Here is a 23,306-nt window from a genome sequence, read left to right as displayed (position 1 = left end):
GAGAAAAGAAGTCTGCATTCGAGGTTATGGGTAAACCCACATGTTCTGGGTGCGTTTGCTATGTAGTACAGATGCCCCCGCAAGTTCCTGTTGCACCCAGGTCGACGACAACAAAAGAGTCATAGAAATGACACAATGTAAAAACCATGAGTTATTTTAAATCTCAACTTCTCCGGATACACGCCTGGTTCAAATGTATCGTCCAAAAGTGAGAATACTTTCTAATCTTTCCATGGAAGTCGTCAACAACGGGAGAGGCACACCGTGTCAGGCGGAACAAGAAAACAAGTGCCCTCTTTATGACAAGGTTTCTCTTCCTGAGTTGGTTAAAAACGTCATCGTTTACCCGCGTTTGTTGAACAGCCCACTTTGTTTGGCGGGATTGAGTTTGGAGGCAGCTGCTTCATCATCTAATCGGTAATGTAACTGCAATCTTGCAAATTAATTCTTCTGCCAGTTGCTTGTTTGATAAATTGCTCCGTTTGTTTTAGAGCTCGGCCGATTTCAAGTCAGTTTCCAAGGTAGCTTACTGTAAGTTAGCTAGCATCTACAACAACCCTCAAGTTGCTGTTCTGCGTTTAGCTAACTAGACAGTGTTAATTATAGTCTGGTTAACTTTCGTCTCTGATACTCTCTAAGTGAAGTCTCAAGCTGCTGGTCTGGACCCAGTGTGACATAATAAAGCTAGTAGCTTGTCAAGTAAGTTGTCAGTAAGTTGTGAGCTCACGGTTGCAGGGCTAGATTGTGTATCGTGGAATTAACCTCATAATAGTCTTTACAGAGTTTAGTCAAGGTCAGCTTTCTAGCCCAAGTAGATGCAGCTAAAAATATGTTTTGACAGAGAGAAGATGCCTCATGCATGTGTATTTTTCTTTCTTCTAACTTCCATATTCTACGATGGTTTGTCTTTGGATTATGATGATTTGTAAAAAAGATTAGCTAGTGTCACTTCTGCACAGTTTTGATGGCACACAGTTGGTAAAAGAGTTTAGGCAGTCATTTTATTTATTTGTTTATTTATTTATGTTGTGAGGAGAGTCACAGCATTCTTGATCATTTCAGACCAGATCATCAGTTGATTGTAATTGTTGGCAGTGGGTGTTATGTATAAAGCCAAACAATTCTTCCCCAATATACCATATTTAGTCCCAAAATGCCAGCACCCCGGTAAAGAATTGTGCATCTTGTTTAATTTTGATTAACTTGTCTTTTAGGGCTGCAGCTGATTTCCACCTCACTGTGTGTGCATTTCAGTTGCACCAGATATCCCAACAAGGTGTCCACTAGTGGCCTATTATCTGGTGGTACATTAAACATACTTTTCCTTTACCATTAGGCAAGATGCAGTTTGGTAGCAGAAGAAAGAAGATTGACACCAGCCCTCAGACGGAGCTCTATGGACATGCTCTGCAGTTCTATGTGCAGCCTCCTCTTGAAAACATCTCTCTCTCTGAATTTGAGACATTTGCTGTGGACAGAGTGAAATGTAAGTAGTTGGTCTCATGTTGATCAAATGAAATTTGAATTATGAAATTTGCTGTAAGCACTGTTTTCTCAGGTGTTGTGAAATACATTTTTTCATATTAAAAAGGAAGTTTTCTTTTAATGTCAATGCAGTGTTGAAGACCATTGAGAATTTGGGAGTGAGCTACGTGAAACTGTCAGAAGACTACAAAAAGAAACTGTGGAATGAGTCTAGAAACCTGAACTTTCCTTACAAACTAGAGGCTGTGAGTATTTTAAGCATGACATACATCAAAACTCTGCAGTGCAGCTTGTATAAACCGTTATACTCAAATGCATACAGTTTCTCAATGTTCATTTACCAAGTGTTGGCTGTTAGATGAAGCGTACAGGGCTTTCATCCTGAATTGTCACACTACATTGATCCATATTGGTAGTTTGAGCTGTAGGTGAGGGATGGGAAGTGGTATATGTATCGGTAATGTTGACTATTCTGGCTTTTAGGTTGAGTTTGTGCAACTACAAAATGTGTTTTTGCATGGACTCTGAACAAACATCGTTGTAAATATTAATGGTTTTAACATTAGTTGAGGTAAAATGTTTAGTCTGCTACAGACAGACAGACACATATTAAAACACAAGAATTAGTCAAAGTATCCCATTATATTAACGTAATTGTAAGAAACTCTCCAAATGCATCTGAATATCTTGTGTCACTTCCGTTGTTGCCTCAATATTCATGTTACACGAATCCCATCTTATCCATGGCATCCTTTTTCAGGTTGTCCCTGTGTGGTACATGCATGTGCATGTTTACAACAATAATCTGCTATAATGTTTACCCAAAAATAGCTTGTACTATGCAGTCACTATGTAAACAAACACTAGTAGATTACACCTGTGGCAGGTTAGCCTCTAAAAATACTCAGGGTGCAGTCAATTCTCAATATTCCAAGACAGATTATGAAAATTTTTTTTTTTTATATGTTATTTACATAATGTCATTTAAAATGCCTTTTTTAGTCTGTCAAGGATGAAAAAAAGTCTCAGATTGGACAAAATGAATATGAGAAACGAAGAAAGGATCATATCTCCCACTTCATTCTCAGGCTCGCCTACTGCCAAACGTAAGTACAAATGATTTTAAATTTAAATAACAATTGTATTCTTTTTTTGACAACAAATGAGTGTCATTCAAAAGCAACCAAACTAAATATTCATTTTCAATGATCTCCTAAAGGGAAGACCTCAGGCGGTGGTTTATACAGCAGGAAGTTGATCTTTTCCGCTACCGTTTCGATGGCATGCTTTCAGATCAAAAACGTGAATTTCTGCACAGAAATAATCTGCAATATAACACAGTAAGTTTCTGAAGCCTTTATTTTGCCTTGATTTAAAGGAACTATTTGTAAGTTTTGCTATTGCTACATAGCCAGCATTAGCATTAACAGCTGTTTAATTACCGGTCCTAGCAAGAGCTTCATCCATCATTGCGTTTACAAAACGAGGTTATAATACACCCTCTGAGCGGCGCTACTTCTTTAGGGCAGACTTAAGTAATGAGTGTGTCATGGGAGACAACAAGCTGTATAAGCTGCCTCCATTCACAACATAGTGATATTCAATTGTATTTTCACTAGATGGAGCTGTTTGATCACTGTAACAGGATCTATAAATGGTGAGGTATTCTTCAGTGGTAGTTAAAAAGTTTCATTTTTAAAAGTGTTTTTTTTTTTTTTTGCTCTGTTTTTGGTAAAAGATTTATTTGTAAAACAGATTATATTTCAGAGATGATAAATGTAGATAAATGCTATTTTTAACAGTTTCCCTAATCACTTGAAGAATAAAAGTGTAATAATGGTGTGTTTAGTTTCTGTTTTACTTAGGTCCGTCTAAAGACACACTTTAAGGAAAGCACGCAGCAGGTTTTCATAAATGGAAAAAACTATTGAATAATTCATCTACGCATAATGAGTTGACGCAAGAATGAAAATGGTGCATTAATTTGATAAATGACATTTGGTTTCCATGAGCTTCAACCCTCAATGTATTAACACTGACACAGCTCTGCCTTTGCAGCTCTTCACTGAAATTCATCATCCTCTTCAATAACTTTTCAGATTACTGTAGAGGAGAAGAAGGCTCTGCAGGAAAAGCTTGTCATCTCCAGTTACGCCGTCAGTGGAGTCACTGTTGAGAGTCAGGACTTCTACAAAGTGAGTTACTCGTCTCTGTCCATTGAGTCCACTAAGAAAGTTAAGTGCTGATGTGCCCATAAAATAGTTTCTAGTCCTTTTAGAATCCAGCAGGTACAGAATCTAGACATGGGACAATGAACATGAAATGTTTTGTATTCTGAATGTTAGAGCTTTAATAAAGATTTGAACATTTGTATCTTAACAGCCAATCAGAAAATGCTTTTTATGTTACAATCACCCTCTCCACTGTAATTATCCTCACAGTGATTCTTCCATTCACTATCAAAAGCTCCAGGATTTCCAGCTGATGGTCATTTCTTTGTAATTTTGAGTTAACAAGTTAACAAGTTTAACAAAGTTGTGGGTTAGGGTTAGTCTTTCAAAGAGACTCTTCTGGAGTGGATTGCCACATTAAAGGGTCACTCCACCAGTTTTACCCAGATGATGTCATTGGGGTTCTCTCAGATAAGCCTCACATTTTTAACAAAAAAGGTTTTGATTAAAACTGGAGGTGTGGAGTTTAAACGTTGTGGCGTTAGTTAGTCGGGGAAGTTCTATAATGGGAAATGTAGGATCTTGTGATTTTGGAACCTGACCCACACTACGGACTAAAAGGCTGTTCCTATTTGAAGCCATTACAAAGTAAAGTATACCAGGTTACATAATTTGGGTCCCATTCACTACTGATGAGATACAAATCACTAATGTTAACCATTAATTTGAGATATTGACCACCATTAATACATGTAACAACTCGGATCACAGAAGATCAAAAAAGGTTGGGTAGAATTTAGAGAGAAACTTATAAAGATTCATAGATTTTTAACTTTTGCCTTTGGGCCAATGTTAAGCTTGGAATAACTGCCATAAGAGCTTTCTTATTAGTGTAAACCATTCTGTGTAATACTTACCTGTTCAAGAGTGTACCAGTCACTCTTAAAATACTCTTAAAAATAAATAAAATATTGATTACACTGAAGTAAAGCCTTCTTAGCTCTATATTTTTACTTCAATTCCCCTACCCCCAGGGCCAATGTTTTGTCAGATCAAGTCAGAACATTTTCTAATATGAAATAAATATGCAACTCTTTCTCCCTCAGGCAGTTTAAATCAACTTATTGGAGAATGCATACTCTCCCAAATGCATCTGAGTATCTTGTAATACTACATGAGAAATGTTCTGACATAATGTTGTTAAATCATTAAATGTTCACATAGTGGAGGAATCTCCTAAATCAGTGTGAATAGAGAGCCTGAAAAGTAATTGCCTGATTGACAGATCACCATCATAACCTTTCACAGCTGACTAAGTTTAAGTCTCAGTTTGTCTATTCACAAAATGAAAAGGAAAAGGGGAAAATGTCATGGCCTGCTACATGACTTTCATTTTACATTTTATGCTTGTTGCTGATGGTCTCTTCATTGAGAATGTAAATCATTACACTCGCTTTATTGAATATCACTAGAATAAGTCTAAATCCTTGGATCACATTTTAAGTGGCCAAAAAATATAAAGGGCAAAAGGGTTAGCATCAACCTCCTGACACTATCCTTACTATACATGCCAACGGAATATTAAAATGTATCTTTTGAATGCATTATTTATTCAAAACATTTTCTCTCCAACTCTTGTTTTGTTTTTTTTAAAGGTTCCCTTTCAAGATGCCCTGGATCTAGTGCGAACAAGGAAAGTGTACCTCAAAGCAGGCTATGTGTACATCCCTCATCAGGAAATTGTCACCATTGTTCTCAATGATTTTCGCACAAGGCTATCTAAAGCTCTCGCGGTGAGTGTTTACATCTCTTCACTGTTTTTGAAAGGCTGAATAATGGGTTGTGTTCCAGAAAGCTCAAAGAAGATGAGAATGTGTACTTGAGAGAAACATGGCAACTTCAGGCGTATTTCACTGCAGTTCATGGTGTAAACGTATAGCAAAGATTTACCCCTTTTTATATATATATATATATATATATATATATATATATATATATAGCATGTGCATGTACAACTCTGACATAAATGAAAGTACCATAGATTTGAATCAACACCTTTCTGACTCACTACAAGAGCTTCACTTTACATTACATTGCAAAGTGTTTCTGTTATGTCCACTTCCTGTACATGTAGTTTCTGTAAATGTATTTTGTGTATACAGTAATCCTGGGTGCATAAGGTGTATTATTAAATTGCAATCATGGCTGTTCCCTTCAGAGCCCTGAGGGAAACTAGAGAAACTCATGGTTCAAATGAGGGGAATGAGTATGCACACATGACATAAAATGTCTGGAGGGAAGACTGGGGACAGCTAGTGTGAAAGTGCTTATTCTCCCTACAGGCATGATGTTTTTTTAAAAGGCTGTTGAAGGGGGTCTGTGAAGTCGCAATATCGGCACACTTGTGCACTGCATCGAATGCCCTGTAGGATGTGAACCATGATGTTTTGGGAACCAGAGGCATATATAATACATGTGAGGAGACAACCAAAGTTCAGGTTATATCGTGGTGATCAACAGCCAAAGGCAGTGGCACTGTACAGTTCATGAATAGGCTTCTGCAGGAAATGTACTGCAATTATTAATTATCCACCCAAATACACCAATACAGCTATTTCTGCAATAAGCTAATATCGGCTAATATATTGGGCTAGCTCTAATACCTATGCACACATACATGTATATCATGTGTCCTCTTATAGTTTGATGATTTTTCCAACTAAAAAACACTTTGTCAAAAGAGACACCAGATGCCTTGTCTTTCCAAAGCAGCTGTTTGTGTCTACCTTAGGACAGGCGGTTTGTTGCTTAGCGCCTAGAAAATCCTTTAGCAGTTTGAACAAAGGTTAGTTTTTGTTCTGTGGTTGTGTTCTGCTGTCCGTCCCTCGCATTCAACCGAGTAGTCACTTTCAATCAGTGCGTTTTTGAGGTAATGCCTGTGTTCACAACAAAGAGTGGACTCTGCTCAGCCACTGATCTAAAATGCCTATTGACAAACTGAATCTCTGGTCTAAAACTCACTACTGGGCAAGTAAAGAACTCCACTGGCTGTAGAATTCATTCTGATGTCCAAATAATGATTAGGTCGCTGTAATATAGAAAGTCATTATCTCTGTATTAATGTTGGCATAGTGGGCAACATTTGCTTGATTTGCTTTAATCTGAATGCATTTCCTCCCTTATAGGAGGACAGGCAGGCAGGATTAGAAAAGGAAAAACAGAAAAAAAACCCCAAAAAAAACATAATAAGGACAACTTGGTCCAGTTGGGCCTTTCTCCAATTTTCTGGTAATTATCCGGACCACTAACTGCTGGAATGGAGTAATGCTCCAAAACTATTTTTTGTAACTGTGCCATTGTGACTGTTTCTGTGTTACTATAATGTCTATTCTCCTTGTCTGGGGACAGCAAGGGGACATCGCCAAAAATGTGCCATTAAAAAGGCATGAAATGGAAAGCTGCTTCTCCATATGACTCCAATGACCAGTTATTTGTTCGCTGTTCATTTCAACAGGCAGAGTATTGTATATTAAACTGTTTTTGTCTATCTGTAGGGCAGACCTTGAAATGGTTGAGACTGTTGCCGATTGGACTCGTGTTTATGATGCAGTTCATCTAAAGCTTTTTGTTGAGGAGAGATGTGCCTCCATCTCTAGGTTTGCTTTTGAATTAAGAAAATTAAGCTCAAATAGACTGAGACAGCATGAAAAAGTATCTGGAATTTATTCCTGATTGATAATACAGTGTATTTACATGTTTGGTTAAATCATTTTTAATTTTTCCTGATCAGTTTGGATAATGTGGTCTTATATACGTATACCTTTAGTTTTATTCAACCCACATAAGCTGACTCCATGACCTTGTATTTTAATTCTGGTTCTGCGCATTACTTAATCTTTGCACTTTACCTGCAATGGTCGGCTGTTCTAATCCTTTGACCTACACTGCTCACCATCACTCATGTGATGTCCGTCTCTCTGCAGCTGACTGCCCGCTCACTACCAGCAGTGCATTCTGATGAACGTCTCCAACCGCTCCTTAACCACCTCAGGTAAGCAGCAGGATTGATAACTTTGTTGCCATTTTTCCAGAACTCTGTTGAAAAAGAGATTTAGCAGGATTGATCTTTGGCACCAAGGAGGGCTGGGGGCTTGTGCCTGGTCTGATTCAACCCAATCGGTCCCTGTAGACAAGTCCAGATGTTGTGGAGACTTATGGTGCCCGGCCACGTGGGCACCATCATCTATTTTTATTGTTAGTTAACTCAGTCTTGAAGCAGTAAGCACTATGCAACATGTGCATTATGTTTCCTACAATTTCTCAAACACTGTTATTGCATTAGCTGTTGACTGATGGGGGGGCATGTTTTCCCCCCCCCAGTAATTGCTTTTTGGGATAAATTACTTAATTGATTTAGAATTTTAAATTGTAATGCATTTTCATGATCAAATCATAGATTAAGCAGAGCTCAGTATGCAGCCCTCATAAGTCAAACTCCATATGGTGGGAATACCTGCTTTATGTCATCCTGTGAGCAGACTGTGATCAGCGCCTGTGATGCGGACACACTGCAAGTTATTTTCCATAAGACATGAATGCTGCAGTAAAAGGTGTCACTTATCTTGATGTATTATAGTGTTCAGTTATGCCAAAAAATGCAATTCAAGCCTGTCACTTCATTGAAGTGCCGCACTAAACCTGCATCTTGTTTTATCAGACCTGCATTGCAATATTAAAAACCACCTTAAATGTTGATATAGTTTTTTCAAACAATTGAGCTGCTGCTAACTTCTGATACTAAGGCTCACCTCTTGTGGATAACTGGATGTAAAAACCTTAAACGTGTTCACCACTGAAAGTTGAAGTGAATCAGCAACAGCACATGAGTGTGCATGAAAAGGCAGCTGACTTCATTTCATCTTCTATAGCCAAGAAGATCAACTCAGAGCACAGTGAGGGTGTTTATCTTACTTCAGATAAAAGTAGGAACATGAATGTAGGGGTGGGAGAAGTCGTGTCGCTTGATTGTTGTTGGGGATTAGTGGGCAGGTTGTTGAGATTAGTGGGCAAGCCACTAATCTCTGTGGTGGGGGGGTAACACAATGTGATGTGAAGCACTGCCACACGGGACTTGATGGATTGCCAAAGTCATCGACTTAAAAATCTACTGATAGCAGCTTAGCAGTTTCAAGTTTGTTTGGCAGGAGGTTACAGGCATGTGTCCCCTTGTTTTTATTATTGCAGTAAAGTTTTCATTATTTTAGCTGTGTCCAGTCTTACTGTCAGGTCTTAACCTGATTTTCTATCAAGAAGATTTGATTTGAGTTAAGGGAACATGCCTCGGAAAATACGTTCACTTTTTATGGCAGCCCCAATTGCCTCTAAAATTGCATTAATATTCCTAAAGGAATACAGTCTCATTTGTCAAAATCCTGATATTTTTCATGTTTTTTTCTTCTTTCAGTCATGCCTATGTGGGACAGGATTACAGCATCCAGAAGAATGTTGGGAAAATCTCCTTGGAACAAATTGATTCAGTGAGTTGCACTGACCATTTATTCTCGAAATGTCAAGTTCAGGGTGCCATGTTGCCTGGGAATGGGTGGCGTAAAAGGGGAGAAATGATGCTTGTGTAGTAACTCTGGTGGCCCAGAGCTAGGAACGAATCGAAAGTGTATTTAGTGTCACGTTAGTTTTAATCAGTCAGTTCACATTATGTTTAACATGTGGTCCATAGAATGGAAATGGGATTAAACAGGTACTGATGAATCACATTAGTTTATTTTTGCTTATTAGTCATTAATTGTGTTCTGCCTGTAGCTTTCAGGAAAGTCGTTCCCGCTGTGCATGAAGCAGCTCCACCAGTCACTGAGAGAGAACCACCATCTCCGCCATGGGGGACGTATGCAGTACGGCCTCTTCCTCAAAGGTATCGGCCTCTCTCTGGAGCAGGCGCTGCAGTTCTGGAGGTCAGAGTTCACCAGAGGGAAAGTGGATGCAGACAAGGTAATGTTGACGATATTAATGCTATAATATTATAATGTAGGAATGTGTTGTCAAAAGAAGATTACAGCAAACTAAACTTTAGTAATATAATGATTATAATTAAGAAACGCTCGACAGCAGTGTTAATGTCTCAGTGCCTTCTCCTCTCCTGAGTGCTTCTCAACACTGGAGTCGGCGGTGCTGTTTTATTGTTGATGAAGTGGCCTCATCAAAGCTGTATCGATTAAAAAAGAAAGAAAGTTCACCGGTTTCATTTGTTGCACGCAGTACTGTAATGAGTCTAATGAAGACTTAAGTCGTTGTGGGTTCAGTTGTTGTATCTCTCAATAGAAGACAGATTCACAGCAAAGAGATTAAAATTGTTCTACATGAGGAGAACAACAACTCTTCATGTGGATAGTGACAGGAGATGCCAGCTCAAATGAATCATGCTGTTTATTCTTGTCGTAATTTCTTTTAATTTAAATGTATTAGACATAAGCCAGGACCACACCACATTTTATTTAACAGTTCTGAAAAGGTTTTGCAGTTTTTCTTCATTTCTGAAATCAATAGCTACAGCATTAAGTTTTCTTTCCTCAATTAGGTCATTAGGTAGCTGTGGACATGCTGTTACACAGTGTGCCTTACTTAGCTTGGCTTGAGTGCATGGTTTTATAAGTCTGATCGTACAAGTGCTAATTCCTGTCCTTGTTGACTGTAAAGGAAACAACTGCGTGTTAGATAGATAATTGCTTGGATTGCATCGATTTGCTTTTAGGAATATTGCTCTATACACTAAAGACTGTTAGAACATCCCCGTCTGCCTCACCTTGGTTGGCCTGTCTTAAAAGAAGTAAGATATGGCTGATTCAGACTTCCCTGTTTCTGAGTAGTTTTTTTTTTTTTATTAAATGCTCGACAACCACACACAGCCACTTAGGAATTTGTTGTTGAGATATTATGCATGAAACATGAAAATGAAATTTCAGTTCAAGTGATTTAACTTCATTCTACGCCATGTTCTATATTAATAAAAAATAAATATTAAAACACATACTGTATATTTGAGGGAAAAAAAAGCTTGACGCTACAATTAATGGATTTGGACTCGTGCCTCATTCACTTCACCCCACCTCTTCAGCATGTCAGTGATTTTGCTCTCAGTGGTTCCCTGAATACAAGCCAAAAACAACCAAATGAACCTTGTCCTAAAAAGTTCAGTATGAAGGCAAATTACAATATGAATGGTCAGATCACACAATATTAAAAATATCTGCAGGTCCATAACCCCCAAATATGATTATGAACCCTTTTTGTTGTTTTAGTAGTGGCATCATTTGCTCCGTGAGACCATTACACAGTTTGCTGCTCAGCCACAGCAGGGAGTTCTTGACTGCAGAGCTGCAGCTATTGGTCGATTAATAGTTTGAATCACTTAAAGGAAAAATTTGAAACATTTGATGGTATCAGGTTTTTAAATGAATTTGACAACACTTTGGGCTCTAGGAAACAAGGACGGGCTTTTTTCACTGCTCTCTGGTGTTTATAGATAAAGAGATGAATTGAGAAAATAATTGGTAATAAAAATAATTGTTTGATGCAAACCTACTTCGCAGGTAAATATTAAACCAGCATGATTTGATTGCACTGTGACACTGTGAGAGACTTGTCTTATTTTGACCTGTTTTTGTAATAATTTCTATTTTGTAAATTATATTTGCAAAGTAAACGCTTAAAATACTGTCTGTCTAACCCTATGACCTGCTCTGATAAACACCCATCAAGAGCTTAATCTCAAACACATGTGTGTTGCATTTTTGAGTGCTGTTCAAAAGATGCAGTATTAACAGTGTGTAAGGTGCCAAGAAATCATTTAATTGTGCTGAGTTGAATAGAAACCCAGTGCAGCAGTCTGGCACAGCAGTTCATGTGGATGGGCCTTGATCCCTGAGCAGTGTTGTCTTTTAATAATGACTTGTAGTAGTACAGTGTATCACATGGTTGGCACCCCTACCATGTCACTCCAGGTAGTCTGCATATTTTCCAGTCCAAGGATGTGTTTTACATCAGCCAGACGATGTCTCCAGGCGTGTCGTGGGAATATATGGGGCATCTGTTTCTGCTGGTGCGTCAGTTTTTAGTTGTAATGAGACAGAAGAAGAAGAATTCTGACCACACTCTGATGCACAAAGATGCATAGAGACGCTTTTCATGTTTTCACCTGTTTAAAATCCAGATACTTCGCCATTCGTAAGGTTGTTCTCATCTCTTTGCAAAAGCATTGTAGAAATGGAGGACGAAGTACACTAACATGCAACTGGTTAGAGGCCAATGTGTAAAAGCATAACGCCATGTCCAGAACCAGTGTAAACATAGTGTGAATAGGAACAAATTCAGGAGTTTGGTAAGAATTTTAATGTTTAATGTCTAACATAAATTAAACAATCGCTGTTGAGCTGAGCTGTAGATCACTATGGGAAATTAAAACATAAAGCCACAACAAGCTTAATTGTTTCTGAAACTTTTACAATTTAATCAGATTTCAAAAACATTTTGTTTTGGTGCCATTTAACTAATTCTGCTTGCCCTTACAACATGTTCATATTTTTGTTTTTGTTATTCTAAACATCAGTGTCCTGCTGAGTAATGGTTGGTTGTCATTGTTGATTGCAACCACCACCTGTATTTATGACTAAGGAGAAACATACAGCAAAATAATAAGACTACATTTCTAATCTGAGTAAAGTGAACCAAAATATCAGCAGTAATTTGTGTAGCTTTTTGAAATAGTTTTGCACTGGAGCAACATATGCTAGAAGTCAGGGTGGTTAGTTCCTCACTCTCTTAAGATGTAGGTCAGTCAGTTTCTTTTGTTGGTTTTTGTGAGCCCATATCTTTAATAAAAAGAAAAACATTCATTTTCAAGTATTTTCATTTGAGCCATTCAAAAATATCCCATCTCTCCTGCCCACACTCTCTCCTGTCCTACTGTCTGTTATTGGCCCCTCAGTAAGAGCCTCATGGCAACTACAGAGGACTGGATTCATGTTACATCCCTCTTTGGTGCCCCATCTCTGAAGTAGCGTGTACAAGCTCCAAGAGAAAGTGTGATGGGCTCTGCATAAAGCCCAGCCCTTGCTCCACAGCAGAGGCAGCAGAGTGGTGCTGACCAGATCGCAGCTCTCACAGTGATGTATGTGTTGTGTCAGGGACTGCACTTTGTGGCAGGCTGCACAAAGCCTGCTCATTAGTATGCGACTGGCACGGAGAAAAAGATGGGAGGCAGCGATGCCGAAAGGGAGGCCTGGAGGAAGAGGCAGTGTAATATTAGACTAGAGGGAGAGGGAAAATTGATGAAATCAACTTGATCTAACCATTTTTCTTGCCACGGAAGTCAGCCAATTCATTTGAAGGAGTGTCTATTTGTACCACATTTTAGTGTGTTGTTTAGCCTCAGGGTAGGACTGCTCTGAACTGCTTGTTTTACAGATGTTAACTTCAGGTTAATTAATTTCCACTAACTGAAACTATTTTTCACTTTATAGCGTTGGTTTCCTCTGGGGTCTTTTCCAAATGTAGAGGAGATTCATTAGATGACACTTTGTATTAACTGCTCTTAAAGTATGGTTACAAATGTACACCATGTTATTTTAATCACTGGTATTTTCAGTACATTTCAAAGTAGCCCCGAAATCCTCCTTTGCTATGGGTCTGCCTCACTTTTGAAAAGTCTTCTTCTTGAAGAGATCCAAGAGAAATTATTTTGTGTTAGTGAGATTTTTGTTCTATTTTCATTTTAGAAAGTTAAGGCTCCAATTTAAATAAATGAATAAAATCCAAATCTTAAATAAACAGAATATTGGCTAGTACATTGTTATCTGAAATAGGTGGTTGAAAACAAGTCTGGAGAATCGCACTTAGTTTTACTGCTCATGCTGAATATAAGTTGTTCAGGTGACATTTGCTTTCATGCAGAACCTAGGACTATGCAGATGCATATCTTATATTGGCTTGTCATTAATGTAGCAGTATATTTTCTCTCCTTTCTCCTCGTTCATTGTGAGTAAATGACCATTTCAAAAAGCAGTTCGTTTCTTCTTTCCGCAAAATCAAACTTCTTACCTTGTGTGTATTTGCAGTATTTTTCAGTCCCTCACCTTTTTTATTGTTTTTAGGGTGTGAAAAGGCCAGTAGTGCAGATTTAAAAAACTATTTTAATGGTATTATATGTAAGAGGGATTGGAGCTACAGGCACATCAGTCACTATGGACTGAGCCTAAGAAGCCATGCCAAGTTTACACACATGCACATACACACACGTACATAATCCCTTTGATTGTGTCCTATTTCTCTGTCTCCATTGCCGCAGGTTTTTGTGAATGTGTCCTAGAGTGTGGGGGGATGTTGCAGTGATGTAGCCCCACGAGCCAAGCACTAGGAGAGCTATGGCTCTGCTCCTTTTTAATGCATCTTTTGTGCTTGTGTTCAGACTCTACTGTTTTTTTTTTCCTCACTTCCATCAGTTTGGAGGTCAACTGTATTAGAGTATATCCAGGATTATCTAAAGTGTAGGCTGAAGTGTAGGAACACACTTGGTGATTAGAGGAAGCGCAGCAAATATATTGCATTTAAAGGAGTTTCATTCAATATGAGTAAAAATGGGACAAGATGAGAAGAAACTGAACTGCACTGTTCAACATCTCAGTGCTGAAGGGAATCTGAATGCTGAGGGGAAATCAAATACAGTTTAATCTCATCAGATATTGCACATTTTAAGGTTTACCTCTGGAGCCATTTGCAGTTAATCCCAGTATATATGAACAGACTGTTTTGGTACCTGTTGTTCATATGAAGTTTTCTCTTTAATCAGACCTCCTCAGTCTTATCTTTCTCAGTGACAGTTCAATGCCATATCAAGTGTTTGTATCACTTTTTTAGATGACGTAGGATCTTTTTATGTCCTAATTATTTCATGTAATACATATTAAACACACTTTAATGCCAGTGGAGTTCCAGGATTCGTTTTAATAGAGTAGGGTGGTCTTAAATCGAGATACAGCCTCTTGAATCCTTAGAAGCTCTACATAATTAATATTTGATTTATTGTACTTAAGGAAGATTTTATGGGTTTTTAAATTGCTATTGCAGGTTGTCACATTAGCAAGTTCAGGGGGTTTATTGCAACATTAATGTGTTATGATGGGTGCAGTCATGGTGATTGTGTTCCGCCACTTCTGAAGCACACAGTGTGTATTTTACTGTTTGATTTTTAGAGGCAGGGTCCTTGTAATTCATTTTTAATGGTTGCGCAGAAGTACGGTACACATAAAAGGAGTTCACCGTGGAGATTTTGTAGAATGACCCCTATCAAAAAAAATATTGAGGATTTTTTGGTTTGGAACAAACTGGACAGAATATGGTGTGAAGGTTTGCAGAGGTCTGGCACTTTAAAGTTTATTGATACAGTTCACTTGTGTCCTTGACTTTGATGTTTTTTCTTTTTAGGTTATCATACAAAGATTTTTCCAGATATTAATATAAAGTTTGTTTGAATTCAAACCCTGCTGCAATCCGGTCATAGATCAAATACTTCTACACAAAGTCTAGTTTTGTCTGACTGTGAATGCAACCTGTTGGTACATTTGTTTCTCAGTAATAAGTTGGAACTAAACTGTAAATCAAAAAAGGCCAGAGAAAATATATTCAAATCAAAATGTGGATGCTCAATCGTTTGTTTATTCAACTTAGTAGAATACAAATCTTATACGAGCCTGAGGCTGCAATTAATGATCATTTTCATCATCACTTACTGTATAATTTTGAAGATTAACTGTTCAGTTATTAAAATGGTGACGACTGTCCATCATAATATCTTAAAATCAAAAGATCTCCTCAACACGTTTCTTTATCCAATCGACAACCCAAAACCCAAAGACACTTTATTAGCAGCAAAAACTTAAGAAGTACGCTGATCCTTTACTTAAGTAAAAGTACTTGCTCTACAGAAAAAATGACCTCAGTGACTGACACACCATCATATATTACTTTATTAGATTGTTAATATGATAAATGCATCAATGTATAAGCAGCATTTTGCTGTTGTAGCTTGTTGAGGTGGAGCCAGTTTTTACTACGGAAAAAAAATCAGATGCAAAAATGTGTTTCCATCTTCTTGGACATTTTTGTCTTTGCTTTTATTGTGAAATTATTTGATAATTTGCCCCATCAGAGAAGTTTAAATGGGAAATGCCTCTGTGGTAGATCTGCAACAGGTCAAAAACTCCTGAAATGTGACAAGGGGCCCAGACTGTGCATATTAACACGGATCTCATACATCTAAACAACTTTCCCGGACCAATAAAATAGTAAAGTGCTACATTTTTAGGTAGAAATGGTTAATACATCACGCTGAATACTGATACATCATATTGGGATTTCCATTCTTCTATTTAAGGACACATCTTTTATTTATTTTATTTAAAGACACATTGTATCAAAGTGCTCTGCAAGACAAGGGGCACAATCACTGAGAGCGAAAGATGGCCGTATTAAGGTATCCATAATTCAGCTATCTCGAGTGTGGCGACACCTCTACAGCAGGTTCTCTCTAATAGCTCTATATTTCATTGAGGAAAACACCCTGTCAAAACTGACATGATGTATGACAATGTCTCTTTTCACCCCAACCTTGTCCCTCTTACACTCTCATCCTCACTAATGCCCTCTCTTCCTCTCTCCCCTCTTGTCTTCCTCTCACTCTCTGTAGTTTGACAAAGCATATGCCTACAGCATCCGCCACATGTTTGGCAAAGAAGGCAAGCGAACAGACTACACCCCCTACAGCTGCATGAAGGTGATTTTATCAAACCCACCCAGCCAAGGCGACCATCATGGTGAGTTGACGGCTGTTGGAAGAAGCCATTACCCATGTGATGAGCCACTCAACTCTAATTATCAGGCTTTCTAGTTAACGGAACTTGGCTTGGAAATAGTGACACGACTGACTGGGTGTTGATTATCGAAATCATCACCCAAATCTCTGCTCATGCAGTTTTCACATGCTGAAAACTTCAGTTTGCTCCTATTGGTGAAACAAATAATTGTTAATTCATGAAGCAAATTATTTGAATTCATTTTCATGTTTGTAGGATGCCCATTTCGCCACAGTGACCCAGAGCTACTGAAGCAGAAGCTTCAGTTCTACAAAGTGTCTCCCAGTGGAATCAGTCAGGTGGGTGTCATCTTTTTTTTTTTTTTTTTTTTTTTTTCCAGTGGGTAAAAATAAATAAAATCTAGAGTTAGAAACTGGAAAATGTTAGTACTACTCACCACACCCTCACACCCTGGCTGAGAGCAGCTGCCTTTAGAAGCTGTGTCTTTATAACATTTCAACTACAGTATAGAAAATATGCAAGTTGAAAGTAGTTACAGATGCCAACCTGTAACCGACGTTGCAGGTACTTGCATGAACCAAAATATTTGACAAATTATTAAGCTGACCTAATGATGGCGCCAGATGAAAAATTAATGGATCACCAGAGTCATTATTTCATGGTCGTCCATGCAGTGGTTGTCAAGATATTTCATTCAAAACGACATGTCAACCTCATGATTGTGCCAGAGGAAATGAAATTTCACAGGTTATATGAAATCTTTGACCTGCCGGAGACGCTACACGAAAAGTCAGGATCACCAAAGTCATGAGGATTCATCCATGAATGCCTGCACAAAATAGTGTCTTTCACAGGGTGACCTACAACATATTCCTGCAACAGCGGGTTTATTTCTAAAAGTACTGACAAGTAAAAATAGATAGTTAACGCGATAATGTGGATGTTTGACATGTTGTTTCTCAAATCCCAGAAGAACCTTCTCGAGTAAAGCACACAAATAGGAAGTGAAGTACTCGCATCACATAAGTGCGATATTTTCTCTTTTGCAAAAGAGAAAATAGGAATAAAACTGAGAGCACAGCTAGTGTTTGCCTTTTATTACCACTCTCGCAGATCTAATACCAGCCACAGTGGTTGAGCGTGCTAGTGGCAGTATCACGCTGGAGGCAACCTTCAGGAATATAGAGAATAATGACGGAGCCAAATACAGGCAGTCTCTCTCTCTAAGCGAGTGATGAAGACCTTGGATTTATTTTTCAGCAGGTAAGTCACCCTGAGTGTACAGTCGCACTAACGCTACAGGGGATTTTGGTGCCAGAATGTGAGAGTGCTTGTGCCACCCAACCAAAGCCCGGGCTTCGAACTGGCTGCTCCCACCCTCCCTTTCCAACTTTACAGAGCTTCCGAAAACCAGGAATGAAAAAGCAGATAGAAATTCTGAAATGTACATGTACCAAAAGAGTTGAAGGTGTAAACGTTGCCAACAGTTCCTACATTCTACAAAGAGTTGACTCAGGGCATGAATATTTAAGTGATCTGTTTTTGATTACATTTGCAAAGATTTCTTGAAGGATGCGCTCACTGCTGTCTTAATGATTTATGAGAGATGTTTGTGTAGGTAGTTGATCGAAAAGCCAATTAAAACAATTTGGATCACAAGACTGCAAAATCACAAAATGTTGGCAATACCTTATGTAAACGCTCTGTGCCGGTTTCCAAAGTGTAACAGTTTAACAGTGTGAGAATGCAGATGAAATTTCTACCCTGATGTTTTTTTGAACTTTTCCTATCCTCTACTTATTGTTGCAGATCCTGGAGCTGGTTAAAGGAATGCACTATCAGCTGGCATGCCAGAAGTACTTTGAGCTGACTCACAATGTAAGTGCAGATTTAATTTGAAGCGGGGGGTACCTGTATCGGAGGCAGGTGTTTGGTCCTCACATGTGATGCATGACGGCTGGGGAGAGAGACCCAGAACTGTCATCACATCCATCATTAGCCGGCTGTCACAGCCACTTAATTTTTAAAGGTTTATTATGGCATTCGGATCTATTTTGTCCCCTGTGGATACTTACTTAATTTAATCTGTTTAAGTTTGGATGCTTGAGTCATCATCCCTTTCAGTCACACTCAGAGTCCTGGTTTCAGGGAAGAGTAGTGACTTGAAAAAAGAAAACAACAAATAAACAAGGTCTTAGACTCACAATGTATTTGCTTGTGACTGCAGTTGTCATTCAGCTGAGTTTGGCACATTGTGATCAGTAGTTTAACACGTGCTCTGGTTTTTCTCTCTCTCTCTTCTTACCAAATTTACACAGCTTGATATATTGTGTCTAAGGTGAAACAGTTATTTTGAATGCTCAAACGTTAGGTGTCATAGTTAATTTTGGGAGGGAACATCATTTCACATACTGTACCTTTTTAGTAGATCTATTGCAAGTGATGGAGTTGTATCCCTGAAATTGTAATAACAGTGACTGTACACAAAGAATTCACGCAACGTATAATTAAGTTGTTAGTTTATCAGTTTTTTTTATAAAAGTTTAGACTTTGTATCAATTTATTTGTCAGTTTCAGTACAATCAGCAGCAAATACACTGTACAATACCTCTGAGACACATCATGGTAAAATCCACCTTTACACTCTTCATGAAATATTTTCTTCTGGATGTAGATCAGTAATTACACAAACTGCCTAAAATTGTGTCCATGACACAGTCCTGGTGTCTGCTAACATTAGCCACCAGAAGCTACTGGTCATACCAGACCACATCAGGATGTAGCAGCAAAACCCCCGAGTACACTGAAGTACACTGTTCAGTTCTTTATTTGTAACAGAATGGATGTGCTAAAAAATTAGTCTCATTTTAAATGAAACGTGTAAATATGGAAGACATTAAAAACCAAACAGACATTCTTTTACATAGTCATAACCCTGGGCTCCTTAGCTCCTTGACTGGTTATTGACCTTAATGAAAAATGCAGTTGTCATATTTGCTTACAGTCACTACACTTACATTAATGAATTTAGTCCAAACAACTGATGAAAGAACAAAGATGTTGTACTCTGCAGTCATGTGTAAAATTAATGAATTTGCTTCACAGGACAATTTATGCACGTTGAAATCACATTCTTATGAAGCTACTAGCTGATAAAAGCAATGATTAAACAGAAGTATGTTGTCACTCTTCCACCCACCTGCAGATGTACATTATAGTAGTTAAAGTGCTCGGTGCACAATTATTTCCTTCACTCTAGAAGTTCAACAAGTAAAAATGGCAAAGTGAAATGTGTTGTGTACAAATCTGTCACAGTAACTTAAAACATCACTCACCATTAAACAGCTGTTTAAAAACTAAAGGTCACAGGACGAACTTCTGAAAGAGCTCAAACTTCATTTGTTAATTGATTCATAGGTTTTTACTCATCATGAGTGATTTTGACATTTTATTTCCTGAGAGGACATTTCATCTTTTTCGCTGTGTGCTCTGATGGAATAGCTAGCTGGTGACTTAACTCGCTAATGTGCCTGTGAAAGTTCTCATTATTGTTAATTAGTAAATTGTTGGTAAATTAGCAAGCCATTCCACATCTTGCCCAATGAAGCAGATGTTACGTGATCATCTTATAAAAGGTGACATGAATCCATCATTCACTTCTGGGAAAACTGAGACTGCTGTTCTAATTTCCCCTTGACCTACCTCTCCTGTGTTCTCTTTTTTTTTTCTTTTTATTTGAGCAGTTTGAGGACTCCAATTTTTCGCTCAACCACCCCAACCAGTACTTCATAGAGAGCCAGAGAGTTTTGGGCGGCGGCAAGGATATTAAGCGAGAGATGGAGGCTCCACAGAGGTTGCAGGAAAACTCTGCTGCCAAAGGATCCACTGCAGCACGAGAAGCAGCAGCAAACGCCCCCCAGGATTTGGCCGAGATGCCGGAGGAGCTGGACTCTTTCTTTCAAGACGCCTGATTTTTTTTAAAACATTTTTTTTATTCTTTTTTTTTCTTTCTTTCTTTTTTTTTTTTTTTACTTTTATACATGTAGAAATAAATGTCTGTCTTTTCTATGAGGGATGAAGGTGGGTGGGGGGCGGGGTCCATATTTACATGATTTGAAGACTCTGTCTCTGACATGTATTAAAGTTGCATATCAGTAATCTTTCAATGATCGAGTCCACTTTAAAACACAGCAGGGTCTGAGTTAGCCTCTAAGCGACATCTTCTTAATCTCAGCATTACATTTTCTACCTGATCAAATTCCTTGTTAGCGTCGGTGAGGCTGCATCATTCATTTTTGCCGTTTAACCCATGCGTTAAAAGTAGTCTCTTGGTTTGTTTTCTTTCTTTGTTTTCACTCTGGTCTGGACTCAGATGGCTTATACCCAGTCTCAGTGCACAGTGTTTTGGCAGGGACGCAGTTTTGGGGGTGATGACTAGAACATTTCCCAGCTGTCTCAGAAACAATGTCATTGTATTTGCTGGCAGGAGTATGGATGAATGGTGGCAGGAGGATGGATGAAAATAAATAATTTCCACAGTTGTATTATGCTGCCTTGGAATATTGCCTCATAGTGCACAATGCAATTTATTCAAAGCATACGTGGTCAGGAGATATTTCCTTTTTCTTATCTCGAACTGCCTGCTCAATAATTTGTGAGAAATGGTGGCTGCCTGAAAGTCAAGGACCTTTTGCACTGCTGTGATGTTGGTAACGGAGACTGCTCCTCTAATCTTGGTTCTTTAGGAGGTACAGTTTTGAGCCCTTATCTCCACTCTTACCATGCATTTTACTAGATTACAAACTTAAGATCCAATTAGAGGCGCTGAAGAGTTGGCCCGGAATTAAATGAATACAAATCTGTTTCCAGGAGGCCAAAGGAAATATTGAATGATGGGGTGAAAACCATTCTGTGATTTAATGATTGATCATTTTAAATCTAATTTAATGTTCCAGATGGTGTCGGTGGCAAAGGATTTAAAAAAAAAAAAAAAAAAAAAAATCACAGCATTTCTGCAGATTTCTCTGCAGACACTTTCAGACCACACTTCATCACTGTCTCGTGCTTTATACGTCAGAGCACAAACGCATGGTTTTCACCAGAGCTGCATATAGCTGGAATTAAATTAGGTCTTAAAATCCAGGCATGGTGCTTGACACAGAGAGGATTTATTCAGTATAATAAGGCAACTGGATAACAGTGCGCAGCCGGGCTGCTGTCAGCAAGAGACCCTTGATGTTTAATATTTGGTAAAGCATGACTACATTTGACAAAGCTGGCACTTTCTTAGACTGTGGGCAGGCAGTTGACTAGAACAGTGTTTATCTCCTCCGAATGGATATACAATCATTAGTCATGAACTTGCTTGGTTTCGTCGTGCGATTCGTTCTCTTCCCGTACTCATTACATAGGCGAGAGGTGTTCTGGGGATGGTGCATTATCCGAAAGAGCCAGAAATTCAATTCGAGACCTAACCGCAACATTTGTTTCATGGGCCTCACATGGAGGTTGACATGCAGGGTGAATCTGTATGCAAGGACGTGCAGTGTAGCTGGAGTGAGGCTTTTGTTGCAGCCCTGTGAATGTGTTGCAATCTGGAGCTCGTAAATGCTGCAAACATAACATCCACAAGTTGATTTGCATTGCATCCATAAACAAGTAACATTAATTCAAATGTAAAAATGAAAAAAAAAAAAAAAAAAAAAAAAAAAAAAAAAAAAAGGGAGCAAAACATCAGATACAATACAGGGAAGTTAGAATTGCGAAGTGCAATTGTTGCATTATGATGTGAAAGCACCAAAATAAAACAATAGGTCATTTGTCAGTGGTATTGAATTCTCCACATTGACTCCATTGTACATTTCTATTCAGAGCGTGATGTTTCTCTTTGTCCTCTTCCTAATATAATTTTGCCCAGGGGACCAACTGTACAGCAGTTTGATTTGTTATTTAATATGCCTCACCAGGAGCGGCCCCTGGTTAATTTTGGGGATTTGTGTGAGTTTTGTTTTCTATTTATTTTTTAAGGATTAGATAACATCCCATAACGCATACTTGTACATCTCGCCCTGGAGCTGTGTAAAAACGAGCGCAATTTATTTGATAACTGCCTCATTCCTGATTTCAGATTTCATAAACGCTTGTGTAGTCATGATGGAGTATTAACGTTTCAGTGGGAGGAAGAACAGATTATTTTGGGTCTTCGGTGGATTCTTGTCAAATTAGCCGTACTGCAGTTGCCGCCTTCATCCTCTCTGCGCTGTGGTCGCTGCCACACTTGGAAGAAATAAATAAAGATAATAAAGTTTGAGCAGATGTGAAGTGAAGCCTGGTGGAGGTTTTAACATCTAAGCTAGAGAGATCATGGTGTATGAATTGACTCTTTTAACTAACTTAAACACTTGATTTACTTAGTCTGAAACGCTCCTCTGTCAGAAGTTTGTGTATTTGAACATAATGGCAAAGAGGGTGACATTTAATTCCTTCACTTTGCAGAATCACTCAAATGTCATCCATGAGTACATTCCCTATATTCTGAGTTCACCCTCCACCCCAGGGTCCCACTGGGATGTATTAAACACACAGGCGCTTGGATGTTTACTTGGCTGGCAAAGAAAGCAGGACAAAAACTATTTTACCATGAAAAACATTGCTTCTATCCGCTAACAACAGCCTGAAGAATATGTTCAGAAAAATAAGTAAAATAATAATAATAAAAAAATTGTTTGTGTCACAAGACCAATCAGAAAAGTAATTCTCAATTTTAACA

The 23,306-nt window shown here is 38.4% G+C and overlaps 1 protein-coding gene across 2 annotated transcripts; it reads left to right on the top strand.

Moving 5' to 3' along the window:
* The first annotated feature begins 355 nt into the window (after positions 1-355).
* prim2 (DNA primase subunit 2) lies at positions 356-22,852 on the top strand. 2 transcript variants are annotated; one of them, XM_023408470.2, is made up of 14 exons: positions 356-417; positions 1,337-1,486; positions 1,618-1,730; positions 2,488-2,591; positions 2,705-2,825; positions 3,585-3,680; positions 5,312-5,449; positions 7,640-7,707; positions 9,121-9,193; positions 9,477-9,662; positions 16,411-16,537; positions 16,793-16,875; positions 18,347-18,415; positions 20,281-22,852. In XM_023408470.2, exons 2-14 carry the CDS (start codon positions 1,342-1,344, stop codon positions 20,506-20,508), a joined length of 1,551 nt encoding a protein of 516 aa, XP_023264238.1. In that variant the 5' UTR covers positions 356-417; positions 1,337-1,341; the 3' UTR covers positions 20,509-22,852. The 2 variants fall into 2 exon arrangements, with proteins under 2 accessions (XP_023264238.1, XP_087030693.1); XM_087174567.1 differs by lacking the exon at positions 356-417 and adding an exon at positions 556-699.
* Positions 22,853-23,306: the final 454 nt, after the last annotated feature.

Source organism: Seriola lalandi, unplaced genomic scaffold (genome assembly GCF_002814215.2).
Source record: "Seriola lalandi dorsalis isolate HSWRI2012SDOR001 ecotype SW California unplaced genomic scaffold, Sedor1 jcf7180002054364, whole genome shotgun sequence".
NCBI lineage: Eukaryota > Metazoa > Chordata > Actinopteri > Carangiformes > Carangidae > Seriola > Seriola lalandi.
This window is presented reverse-complemented; position numbering and strand designations above follow the sequence as displayed.